Raw genomic sequence first — 13973 nt, forward strand, 5'->3', positions numbered from 1 at the left:
AGTAAATTGTTATTCTTTCAATGATTTTTCAATCGGAATAGAATGGATCACGATATTACGTTTCTGGTTTTTCTCTGAATTGTGTTTATTAGCGATTTATTTCGCGACTTTCTAACCCGCCCAACGAGACGGGGAGGATGAAGGAAAGAAAGAAGAGGCGGGCGATCCGCTAAAATGAGAGAAAATAGAGAAAGAAAGAAGAAAAGGGATCGAAGGTCCGAGGAGGAGGAATCGCGATACCATAATATCGCGGTTATACCAGGGTCTGTCTCTTTTCAAATAATTCAAAAACCGGCCGATCGAACATATATTCCTGAGCCGACTCGCAGCTCGTACCGTGTAATTATCGTAGAAGGGCCCAACAGACCCTGAATCGCTGAATGCCCGCAGTGGTGGTCAACCTCGGTCGTGCGGCCTTCGTGCGGATCGATCGTGAATTCGCAACGGCGCGATCAAATCGCACAAATAACCGATAAAGCCCATTATTATTGATTACTAGATGCGATTACTCAGCGTGATTATTCAGCTTTAACTCTCAGGTAAATATTACAATATTACTTTCGACGAAAAATACGATTAGATCACGATAAAATATACGAGCAAATAATGAATTTTTATTTTGCTCAATATCTACATCTTTTTATTTATACTTGCGAAAATTTAAGAAAAAAATAATGTGAAGTAAAATTTTCATTTTAAAACCAGTGGAACAAAACGATATGATGCAAAACTAAGAAAACAATGTACACTTTTTGATATAAACTTTTTCTTTTATCAATGTGCAACCGCTCTTCATCAACGTGCAGAGGTGGGCGATCTATGCGAGAATTCGTGGATCAAGATTACGCGATTCGCACGAAGCCGCAGTGGTACGACCTGTTAGATCATATTGTACGTTTGTCCCTTACCTTCTCTACGGGGCGGTGCAAGGATCCAGCTGTGGCTCTCCCCAAGGTCCTCGCGCAGGATACACGCCTCGTCGCGCAATCGATCCGACCGATTTCTTTTGCGGGACCCTGCGATAAATCACTAATCTTTATCACAATTCCAAATATTTTTCATTCTTATATTTAATTAATTAAATGTGCGAAATATTAAAATATAAAAAATTTTATAATATAAGTTTTTTTCACACATTTGGCAAACTGTTGATTCGTAAAGTTGAAAGACAAATAACAATTTCGACCGTCTAAAGACTGATGGTAGCGCGAAATATCAGTTTCTTTACTTTTCACAGATTTTTTTATCTTATCTGTTTCTCTTTCTCTAATCGTAAAATCTGCCTATAAAAATACCAGCATTTCTTTATCGTTCTATGTGATCGGCGCAAATATCTTCCCCTCCTTCGCTTAGAATCCGTTCTCGAAACAGTGCGATTGTCTAATTTATGTTTGAGTAAACACTCGATAAAAATCTCTGCTTCTCTTTTCTGTGCACAACGTATTTGTTATCAATCTTTAACTCATTAATTGATTACTATCATTCGATTTATCCAAATAGACTGTAGAATTTATATACAAAATCCAATTATGTAGTAAAGCGGCGTAGTAAAGTTCTACCTTCATCCTGTGCCATAAGGTGCCTAGATTTATCATTTCTCGCTTTCCTCGTCAGGGATGAAATTTAAATATAGCAACGGTTGTCGCTGCGGCAACCCCTCGCTTAAAATGCTTGCACTCGCGTCTTTTCCCGATGTTCCCACGACAATGTGGGACGTATTTGAGAAAAGAAAAAAGATCTAAGAAGGGTTACGGACGGATCGTCGTCCTTCGAGAGTTAGTTGGATCAGGAGGACTTCCGGCGCGATAAAAAGTTTTTTCCTCGTCGCGGTGTAACCCCGGTGTACTTTTTCCGTCGCTTTCCGAAGGGTGCGCGCGTAGGAGAAATATGAGACAGGCATGTCATTTAGCGCGACATCAGGTATGTTCATAGCGACTCGATTAACGTCGTATACAGAAATCTTTGAGAAATTAAATTTGTGTGAATTTACAACAAAATCAAAGCCTAATTAAAATAAATAAAACAATGCAATAAAATTAATTCTAATTTTCTAAAAACTATTTAATTATTTAATAATTTATAACAGTTAAAACTGCCTTCAGGCAACTGACTTCTCTCATAGGACACCTGCTTTAACGTCTATTCGAGAGAATTTTATAGATCCATCCTTACAAAATGAAAACGCATAAAAAAAAGAAACTATTAAAAAGATTCTCATGCCGTTCAATCATTAAGATTTTCACGCCGTCGTGGAACTCTTTTACCGGCATCGTTTGATCGATGGATCCGAGAGAAACCCCTTCCCGATAGCCGCTGGAAAATCTCGCGATGATGAGAGGAGGGTGTGAGGAGGAAAGAAAAAAAAATTATCGAGGAATCTGAAAAACGGAGAAATCTCGAAAGAGACGATGAGAAATCGGTTGATCGACGCACGAACGACGTATAAAAGGCGAGAATGATTAATCGTCACGCAGATCGTTAAGGCGGCCTGAGATTTACTCGAGTCGAGAATTTTCCCCCGGTATTTTTCTCTTTTTTGTCGCCGATCGTTCAGGGGGGTCACGTTTACCCGGCTCGCGGAAGTTCCGGCGCAAATTACCGAAACCAAATCTCCTCGCTCGGCGAGCGGAAGCGGGACTTACTTGAGCGCAACTTGTGCATTAAATTACGAGGGTTGTCGCAACCCACTCTCCAAAATTACCCTACTTCCCACAACCTGTAACGTGCCCGGTTGCGCATTTCCAAGAGTGCGGGAGACGACGTAGAAAAAAAAGCGACGAAAAAACACCCTCTTAGATTTGTCAGTTCGTGTGAACCAGCAAAGAAAATTATGTCTCTCCACTCTTGAGTTAATTTGACTAGCTTTAGTGTTTCTTGATTTATGCGATCAATAAGTAGTAAGATAAATGACACGTAGAAAGTATAAAAGTAATTAGCGGCACGGAAAAGAATATTGCAAAGCGCTTTAAAAGATGTTAGTGAGTTTTTTTTTTCTCGAAGAAAGAAATTAAATTTTTAACTTGTTTTAAGAAAACAATTAATTTATAATTTATCACACAAAAGATGAGCAGAAAATTTAAAAAAATATACTCTTGTGCTTCCTTGCAGAGATTTCTCTACGGAAAGCGCGAAGTGAGTTCAATGAACCGTAATCGACATATTTGTAATTCTAAAATTACGGGACGCCCGATAAGTTGAACCGAACGGGCCGAATCTCCCGAATGAGGGGCCATGTGCGCGTTTGTGCCTCGAGAATGGTCGAAGAGATCTAGTGGCGGGTACGGGATCTTCGAAGTCTGCTGTTTCTCAAGGAGACGCTATCTCATCGGGCGGGTTTTGCTCTCCAAAAGCCTCCGGGAATTATGAGGATAAAAGTGTTTTTAGCATACCGCGTGCACTGACACAATGACAAATCATATTCTACGAGAGAATGACTTCATCATCGTGAAAGAAATTCGTCGAGATTTACATGTGCCGCAAAATGGCGTCAAGTTGTATCGGAGACAGTAAATTTGAAATATAAAGAATGATTTCTCTTCTTGAAGTATTATTTTTTGAAGTTATAAACAATCTTTGCAAATTTCTCTTTCTTTCTTTTAAAGTACTCTTCGGTACAAAGCTATTCGCACTGTTGTAATCTTATCCCATGTCATGGTACACTTTTATGCGACTCGCTCATGAATTCTTACATGATTCGTACTTTATTCCCCCCTTCAGTCGGACACGCGTACGCATTCGGTACTTTCTATTATCTGAATCTATTTTTACGATGACTCCTCCTTTGAAAGCAGTTCCTTTCACGCCCGCTCGCTCCATAGACGATGCTAAGCCGATCGACGATCCCCGAAACAGGATTTTTTTGTCGCGCGTCGTAAGATCTTAAGAATTTCACGCGAGTCACGTTTTGGACGGGGGACCGTCGTGGAGGCGTAGAGCCGTGACTCGAGATTTTTCAGACACGATTGAAGAAGAGACGCGAAATGTTTATATACAGGGTGTTTGGTATTGATATGTCTGTGGAATAATTGATTCCAAGATTCGCAAAACCATGTATTACATTTCCCAATGATTTTGCATTTAAATTGTGCAAAATGTTGCAAATAATCAGAAGAAAATTATATTTTTCGAGAAGAAATAATTATGCTAATTAAGTTTAATTTTTGCAAGAAATCTCGCACATACATACGCATTTGACAAAATAAACTGCATCTGACAATAATAATGTGTATAACTGAATTTATTGGGACTGTACGATCTCCAATGACAAACAAGACGCTTTAATCTTCTAACTGCCTTGTCGAAAAAGATTAAATTAGTTTGGTACGGCGTAGAAAATATTGTGGAATCCGTTAGCGTTATCGAACATATCTCTATGAGCATGCGGCTCGTCTGAGGTAGACACGATACATCTTAAACACGAATCTCCGAACGAAGTCACTTCGGCTAATCGAGCCAGTCACGATCAACAAGTAAACGCCCGTTTTGAGACAAGTCAAGATTGAGTAGAATTATTCAATCATTGTCTCTTCTTCGGTCAAAGAGAAGAAAAATTCAAAATTAAACCATATATTAGATAGAAATCTTAATCAAATAAAATACAAGAAAGGTGTACCGTCATTCTGGTTTGGCCGAGTAATGGACGGTTAAACGGCGTCTTTACAAAGATGAAGACTGTCGCCTGAAATGTGTCTCGTCTCGAGAGGAATATTATCGACGCAAATGTCGGTATCAATGACACGACTGCGGAGAGCGGCAACGGTTATATACCCACGCACGATCGCGCTTAGAAACACAGGTTTCAAGACCGCGGCAGGGTGTACAGCTGTTACGCGCGGCAGCTGACAGAAGAAAGGGGTTAAGGACCCCGGTGTATCCGTAGACGAGGAGAGAAGAGTCGAATACGCGGAAGGAGGGGTTCCGATGAAGAAGGATCGTCGCGAGGAAGGGCAAGGAGGTGGCTCTCTCCGCGGGGCCATTCACGATCCCTGCGCAACCCCACAAGAAGGATCTTCTCGCTCGTCTCGCTCTTCTGGTCCCGGGGCCCTTCGCGATTTCTGGATTTCCGCGTCTTTAGTAACCCGAGAACCGAAAACAGTTGGGCAGGTAGCCTCGCTGGAGAAGAAACGAGCGAAGAAGGGGACCAAGCGTACCCTTCCAGCGAGAACCCTTTGAAGCGACGTGTGCAACCCTGAGCGGCGAGCGATCTCTGCGATTACGACAAAAAAAAAAAAATTGTGCAAGATGACATCTCGTGCTCCCCCCCTTTTCATTCCCCACCCCCCGCTCGCCTATTCTCCTTTCTTCCTCCCGCGACGCCAACTTCTTCCAGGATGACGGAACCCCGCCGTTACCTGACTACCAAAAAATACCAGCTGTATTTTCTCTAGAGATTTTCGGATGGCGTCACCGACCCCCCCCCCCTCCCCTCCCCTCCTCGCTTCTCTCCTTCGCGACTGACGTGACGCGGCCTCTCTCTCCGTCCGACCGTCTCTCTCGCTTTCGTGCCGTTGTACTCTATCTCGGGCCACAGTCTGGTTTACGAGCTCGCGGCTTTTGATCGAGTTTGACGCTAGATCTTGATACTGTCTGCGAGTAGACGCTGATCCCGCATCGGTGTCGGTTTCGCGCTGGTATTGTCGATCGGGTTTATACGACGACAAAGAATACCGAGGATTGCGGCGAAGGGGGCCGAATACTGACGCGTTTGCGTGAAACATTTTGCAATATTTTTACAATAATAATAAGTAAACGTTACTTAATTTTAAACTGTTAGCAGAAGAATGAATACCGCGTAGTAGACTTTATTTTTATTTCAGTACTGTTTTTAAAAATTTACTTTTGTTTATTTAATTTTCATGGAACATAATGTATTACAGAAAGCTTCGTATTTTGTTGTATCTCCCGCCTTTTATTCTCGTATTTTTTTTTGCCGCGCAAGAGAGACAACGGATGAGCCTTTTAGCGCGGCGATAGAATCCTCTCCTTTATTTAAATCCCGCCACTTTATTTGACCCCTTGATGCTTCGTAAAAAACGCTAGAAAAGTTGAAAGTCCCGTACCTTTTTCCCAGGACTCAGGTATATCCCGCGGTTCTAGGTAGGCACCCGGTGGATACCCGGGGTTCCCTGCTTAAATCCAGGATCTTGTCTCTCTATTTGAATAAGATTCATCCTGTTTATCATTTTCTACGATTTCACCCCTCTGCGTCGCGGCAAAGGCCTCACCCTTTCGCCCGCGACGCACGTTGCCTCGGGTACGTGCATTATACGTAAAAATCTTTTCCCAAGGGGTGAAATAATCACCCCTTCTCGCACTTTTACCCCTTCAGTCGTCAGTTTCAGACGTCAAATTAGAATTTTGTACGGACCGGTTGGATGAAAATTTGATTTTCACCTGGTACCCTTTCCCCTTTTTTTTCCGTACCACCCCTTTCTTACCATTGTTCGCGGCCACGTTTATCCCTCTCCTCTTAACCGCAGTCGCGCAACAATACACGTATTTCCGTTAATATTGTATAATTTCTTAATACACAAGAACAAAATTTTTTAAAATTAGCTAAAATTTTTAGAAGTATTGTATTACAAGTTGTATTTGCATTGCAATAATTCTTACAAATTTTTATTTTTGATATACAGATTTTTCAAGGTTCTCAAGCTTTCCATTTGTAACTGAAATACGTACGTTGATGAGTCGTCGACTGAACCCCTACCGTTTCCTCGTTCTCATCGATTTCACGATAGAAAAAAATCATCGATTAAAACCCGTTTCTGAGAAGAAACGCAGGATTCGTTGTAGCGAGGGTCGCGACCTTTTTTATAAAAAAAAAAAACCTGGCTCCTCTCGGAAGCGAATGATCGCGTCTCGGACCCCTGACGCACCAGATGACAAATGAATTTCTGGACTCGATCGCATCCACTCGAAACCAACTCGACACCGCGCTGCACTCGCCGTTTCCTTGAGCGTCGTCGAATTTGATCGATGGAGAGGCGCGATCACGCGTGGAAAATTCGCACCGAGCAATCCGCGCGTCGCATCATTCGGGTTTTCACGGGCATTCGTCGTACGTATCATACAGCAGAACTTTGCGACGAGATATCGGCGGGACGGGAAAACGCGAGTCCTGTTACCTCTTTTTTTTCTCCCCCTCCTATCTCGCTCGTTCCGCGCACCACTGCGCTGGATCAGCGGGATTATTTATTTTCGGTATGTCAAAACGAGTGACTGATGACGCCACGATGCTAATTTTCAACATGTGGGAACTGGTGGGATCGTTACCAGATAATAAAAACCACATACGAATAAGAGTCGACCGGCAGGATACGGAATTGGAAAAAGTCAAGGCAGCGATGCGCATCCGATTTCTTGGAACAAGGGATAGCGAATTGTCAAACGTTTTAACAATGGATAGTGTTCCGTTGAACATTATGTCCAAATGAAACAAAAGAAACGGGTATAATTTTGACATATCACTTTTACTCATCAAATTTGGAAAAAATCAAAAATAGGATCACTATATGAGATTAAAAAAAATTATTCAAAATTTGCACGAAATAAGATATTTTTCAATAAGACGACTATTTATTTGTAGAGTTGCGTGCGTTTTAAAATCAGGGGAAACGATTGCTCGTTGAACAGCGAAATAATCGTTATACCCAGTGAAATGCCGAGTATCCGTAAAAATACTGGTTCTTCTTCTTCTCGCTCGTCGAATAACGCGCAAAGAAAAAAATAAAAGCAAGATAAAAAGAGGAACGTGTGGCGAAGAAACCTCAAAATCAAATATTGATTCTCGGTTATGCGCGCGTAGAGCGTCACGCGATGCCGGGCCGCCTTTATTAAGTGATTACTCTCATTAGCTTGCACGCGATGCGCTTTGTGGCGGTCATTACAAGCCGATGGGACACAAAATAGCTACTCTTGTTCCTCTTTCCGATATAAACTCTCGCATTTGTTTGCTATTAATTGCATAATTTATAATTCTTTAAATATTATTTCTTTATTAAATAAATAAATATATAAAAAGAAAATATATACCAATAGTTTTTTATCAAGAGGAATAATATACGCGTCCCATCATTAATATCATGTACAACGGAGCTTCGTGACACTTTTCTCTTGTAATTCCTATCGCGCTTTTTTCGCATCGCTGCATCATATGCAAAATGAGTCCCTTCAGATGGAACAAAGTTGCAGCGAACAAAAAGGAATCCCTTGTTACTTCGTTACGAGGGTGTCGATACCGTATGCTCTTAAATAGTGCTGTATCATTAATATTGTTATCGATTAAAAGTCAATGCCTTATAGATCTGAATTTATATTGAATTTAAATAATATTATTCACAGCCGCTGCGCGATGATAAACGAATTGCCTCTATTTGACCCTTAAATGTAACACTACTCCGACTGTGGGACTTCGAATGTTTACTTCAAATTTAAACAGCGACAGAGTGTTTGATGCACGTATTAAATCACAGGGTCGAGAAACGCTACAGAAATACAACTTATACGATAAGACATCAAACGTGACCGCTCAAACCGTAGAGTAAATCTATTAGACATCATAACTTTATAGCGTCTTATCGTTAGAAATTTTAATGTTATAAAAATATTATATTTAATAGTTAATAAATGTTTCACTATCGTCAGCGAAAATCGGAAAATATTTTAAATCTTTATAAAATATTGATATTTTATCGTTTGATATAATTGATACGATTGCAATGCGAATATGTCATTAGCAATTTTTATATTTTTATATAGAAAAGTCAAAATTTCTTTTGCTAATTTTTGCAAATACGTGAATCATCTGCGATAAACATCTCCGAAAAGAAGAAAAATAATATCAATCGACCTGCGAACCGATTAGCCCCGGACGGTTAGCGTCAACGCGGTCGCGGTCGACTTTTTGCGTCGCGGTTTTCACTGACGCTTATTTCGCCTTTTCTCCCCCTCCGCCCCCATTGCTCCTTCGATCGGTCGACTCGTCCATTTGCTCGTCATGGCTTGAATTCTTCCCAGCCGACCGACCGGACGACGAACCAGCCATTTGGAATTCGATCAGAAATACTTAAGGTGGCGTCTGTTGCTTCCCTCCACCCCGAACCACAACCCCTGTCGCCCTGCTCTTTTGCGGCCCCGCACACACTTCTCCCCAAGGCTCCGTAAGTCACCGATCGGTCCCCACCAATGGATTAAGCGCCGCTCGACATCGGGTGGACGAGCTTTCGGGCTCTTACCGGCCCGTCGCGACGTTCCCAAAGACTACCGAAAGAATTTAAATTAGTCGCGGCATATCGAACTGGCTAAAATTAATTGATTTATGGTTGCCAACTGTCTACCGCGAAGGCTGAGGCGCGTCGCTATTGGTTCAACTTGCCCGACTTAATCAATACAATTAATAGTAAGTCAAAATATTAACGAATGTGCATATTTTTTTACTCTTTTGAAGATTCTTTTAATTATTTTTGAGAGAAAAGATATTCTACGTTTGATATTCACTTGTAGTCGATGAATCATTCTTAAATATAAGTGTATTGTAATTCCAAAACAATTTGCATTTTCTAGCCATTAATAAAAAATGATAATCATGTTTTTAATTTTATCATAAAATTGAATTATTTTTGTTAAATATATATGCAAAAATATTTAATTTGTGCCACGCAAATCTATGTAATTGTTTAAATTATTGTATAATAAAAATATAATGTTGATCTTTAATTGTTAATTGCCTAACGAGTATATACATTCATGTTAAGTGCAATCGCCTTTAGTATTCAACAAGTCTCAACATTGAATATTTTTACGAATATGACATATATCATTATATATAATCATCGCGTAATGATTAATCGTTTCTGCGATCAAGAATGCCAGCAGCTTCAAACAAGTATGTAGAACCGGATATACGTCGCGTAACCATTTGAACAAATGTTAAGAAATTCTAACACCCAAACGGTTGTGACTACTTTTGCTCGACTCATCGAATACTAATCGTTTTTCAACATATAGGGCCTTTGAACTTTCGACGAAAAGGCAGTGCCTCATCGATAGGTTACGCACGCGTGTACATAACTCTTTGAAGTGCCGCTTCGTGTCCCTAATCTCGATGTGGAATACTGCCCGACGAGCCTGCTGATGGTCATACTTTTATATCTTTGTACACAAGTAGAAATAATTAGTAATGTGTAAAATGATTAAGAACGCCATCTAGTAAATTGTCAATTACGGTTCTGTAACCACTGTTGGAATAGATCTTTAGTCAACGGCGTTTATAATGATTCCATTTAAGCGTTGAGACTACCAACATCTGGTATGGTCTGATCATCTGTCTCTTTTACCATCCTCATGCAGGCTTCGACGTTAGCGACGTCCTACAGAAATAGCTTGCCACGCCACGACTGGTGCAAAATGTAATTTTGCTCCAATTATAATAGATCTTTGCAAATAAAATTATACAATTAAACATTTTATTTAGATATATAACTGAATTATTTTAATTTCTGACGAGAAAAAAAATCAGTCGTTATGGTAATATCAACGAAGGATAACCAGCTTCTAAATTCACTATAGTCATGATAATATCGTTTATCACATCCGCGACAATTACATTTGCTATTAAAATAAATTAATTAAAAATAAATATGAATAAAAAATAACTGTATTTTTATTCACATTTTATTCAGTGTTATGATAAGTTTCATTTTTATTGCAACAATCAGTCTCAAGTTATTTTATCACACGCCTTGAAAATGTCAGGTGAAAATGATCACCTTAACTTGTTTAGAATAAAAATGCTTGCCGCAGAGAAATAGTACAGAGGAAAAGTTATAAAGTAACTCAGCGCGCTGTTGTTTCGATAAGGTATATCTGGTAAATTGTAAGACGAGAGCAAACGTCTGCGCTTATAGTCCTCGGGGAGAGAGCAACGTGTCTATTGCGAGCAACTTTGTCGAAAGAATCCGACTCATACTTTCAACATCGTAATTACAGTCGACGCGATTTATACAGCGGTTTCGACGTCCCGCGGGAAAGTTTGCCCCGATGCGGTGAGGTGAGGATAAGAACAAGCCCTTGAACAAACGAGACGACTCGCAACCTCCGAGAGGTCAAAGAGTACATCTACTCTCACGACGAGAGTTGTACAAAGGCGTAAAAAGAAGAAAAGCAACAGTAGTCCTGCGCCGATCTCTCCACAAGTTTCTCTGAGAGGTAGGTCGAGGATCTCCACACGAACTCTCCTTCAACAATCAGGAAGTCGTCAAAAGTCTGTCGGACGTGAAACACGTAAAGAGGAAGTGAGCATGATAATGAAAAAATAAGCTCTTAAAATGAGCTCTTTTTTTCCTCAGTCAGAGATATTCACAAAGTCACAGAGATTTTCGCAAAAGTTTAAACATAAAAATTTTTAAATCTAGACGTAATAAATCTTTCTAAGAGTGAAGCTTTCTAATCGCAAGGGAGAAACTAGTGGACACTCTACCAACCGAAAACTTTCCTTATGCATAATCTCTTGCTCAGATTGTATCTCTATCCTAATCCTCACGTGGCTAATTTCGTAAATCCCACAGCAGTTCACACGTAATGTCAGCTTTGAATTAGACGCGAGTCAGGACTTTGTATTAGGCTGGTGCGAAGCTCTTGATTAAATATGGGACGATGCACCAATCTCACGGGAGGAAGCTGCGGATCTTCCAAATGAGAGAGAAGGAGAGAGAGAGAGAGAGAGAAAGGAAGAGAGAGCGGAAGGTCGACAGTGCGAAACCTCTGGTTTATTTCGAATCGATCGCAAGGCATGCTCGAGGGCGCTCGGGCTAATTCGGCTCGCATCGGCGATTCAAAACTGTTCGATTCGCAAAGTATCCACATCGCCCACCTCGTACGATAAACATCGCTGCTTCTCCTCTCCTTCTTTCACTCTCCCTTTCCACGAGATCGACTCTTCCGCGGTAAACGCGGTCAGAGATGCGCGACGATGGCGTTGCGCGTCTCTTAAGAAATTTGGATCCCTCGATCAATACTGCGTCTCTTCTACGCCACCAACGCTATAAATGTATTATTATGTCTTTCCAAAAAATGTTCTCCCAATTCCCCGATTATACTTGCAAATTTGAAAATTTCATAATATTTTGATTTTTTACATTCTCTTTATAAACTTTTTGATCTCTAAAAGCACCTTTAAGAGGCGGAAAATTCTTCCTAACAGTTTTTCGACATGAAAAATTCTACCTCGTCTCAGCAATTATGCTCGGAAAACGCTCGATAATAAGCACCGTTCGTGTGGTGTGCATAGAAAATAAAGGTGATAAAAGCATTTTTAACAATCGCTTGGAATCCGTGGAATAAGGTTCATTACGCGGAATAAAAGACAGACTGTCGAAACTGGCTCAACGCGGAAGCAAAGTAGCCGGAGTCGACTGCTCTGCGTTCCATTCTTGCGGAACTCGGAAACGACGGGCTAGAAAAGACCATGCCGCAAAGAATATCCTGAGGGAATCCAATCAGAACGGGAAGCATCTAACCCCGCCGACCTCTCTTACAAATCTCGGGTACCTTCGCGCTCAACGAATTCCGAAGAAGATTTACACCGGCTACAGCGAAGAATTCCTCTTTATTAAGTGCAAACTGTCAGGACGTAGGCGGAAAGAATTTTATTATCTTGAATTTTATTGGTGCTGGCCTCTTATCGATTCCGCCGTAATATCTTGTCCCGTTAAATTCATCACGGTATACGATTACATTATTCAACGTAACGACTTGTACAATTTAATCCTTAGGTGCGCGGCATTAAGTATGAAGAATTTATGGCCCCCTGAATGCCAAAAGAAAATATTGCAAAATCGATAATGTATTTCAGGATTAACGTAGATATCAGCCAGACGAAAAAGTCTTTGGTACATTGAATCGGTACATTTCTACTGAATTTCCAGTCGAGTAAGCGTGAAATAATTCTTAGCATTTATCGTGCAACAATTTCATCCAATTTTCTGATCGATTCGCCTCGTTCTGAATAATGTTTCCCACCCCGACCCCGTGGAGCTGCTTCGCGAGTCAGCATCCCGAATCCATATTTTCGGATTGTATTCCGTGACAACGACGTTCTCCCCATTGCCACCGAAATTGCTGGAAGCCACCACACCGATCGATAACCGAAAAGATTTGGTCCACGAGACAGCGATGCGGAATTGAAGCTGTAGAAGTAAAGGGATCGCAGGTTGCGAATATAATCCTATCCGCTGAATCTAATCCCATAAGCGGATTCCTTAAAGACGTACGTAACATTAAATAAACAACAAAAGAAAGGGAATAAGTAGACGGAATATTTCAACGATTTTTATGCAAAGAGTATAAAAGAAAGAGTACGCGCGGGATCTTTTAACAATATTTATGCGAGTGACGTACAGAAAGGACCGAACTGTACAAAGGACATGTCATACCATATTTATGTGAGATATCGATAGTCCGGCATTGACGCCAGACGTACTACCAAACATGGGATATCGAGAAGATATAGGATAATCCGGGACGCAACGGGACGGGTAATGCCCCATACATATAAGGATCATCCCTCTTATCCGCAGAATAAATACAATAACGTCCGTTCGGCGCGCGAGTGTCCTGCGAATTGTTCGCGCGCGCACGGCTGATAAGCGTGGCTTGTGAAACGTTTTATTTACGGACGATGCTCTTCTTCGCACGCGAGCCTTTTTTTCCCGCGGCGTGTCGCCTATTGTAAAGTGTTTCACCGTGCAACATCCATAATCCAAAATCGATGCACCGCTGTTTCAATGCAAGTTTAACGCCCCGTGACCGTGGTATTACGACGACAACGGACGTCGTAATCCGCGCGATTTCGAATTTAGGGGGATCGTCAATTTGATACGCTGTCGTCCGTACAACCCAAACGACATTGAAACTGCTGCCAATTTTTCATCTTTTCCGAATTGATTCCGATTATTTTCGGCGAGAGGATGAAG

At 41.0% G+C, this 13973-nt stretch overlaps 1 protein-coding gene across 1 annotated transcript in view; it reads right to left on the bottom strand.

Moving 5' to 3' along the window:
- Window positions 1-372: 372 nt before the first annotated feature.
- LOC105669718 (uncharacterized) overlaps window positions 373-13973 on the bottom strand; it is a 36186-nt gene continuing 22585 nt past the window's right edge. Inside the window, exon 3 of the mRNA XM_067351653.1 lies at window positions 373-1016. Within this exon, the coding sequence (XP_067207754.1) occupies window positions 880-1016 (137 nt within the window). The 3' untranslated portion in view covers window positions 373-879. The remainder of the gene's footprint in view (window positions 1017-13973) is intronic.

The sequence above is a fragment of the Linepithema humile genome, chromosome 3, assembly GCF_040581485.1.
Source record: "Linepithema humile isolate Giens D197 chromosome 3, Lhum_UNIL_v1.0, whole genome shotgun sequence".
NCBI lineage: Eukaryota > Metazoa > Arthropoda > Insecta > Hymenoptera > Formicidae > Linepithema > Linepithema humile.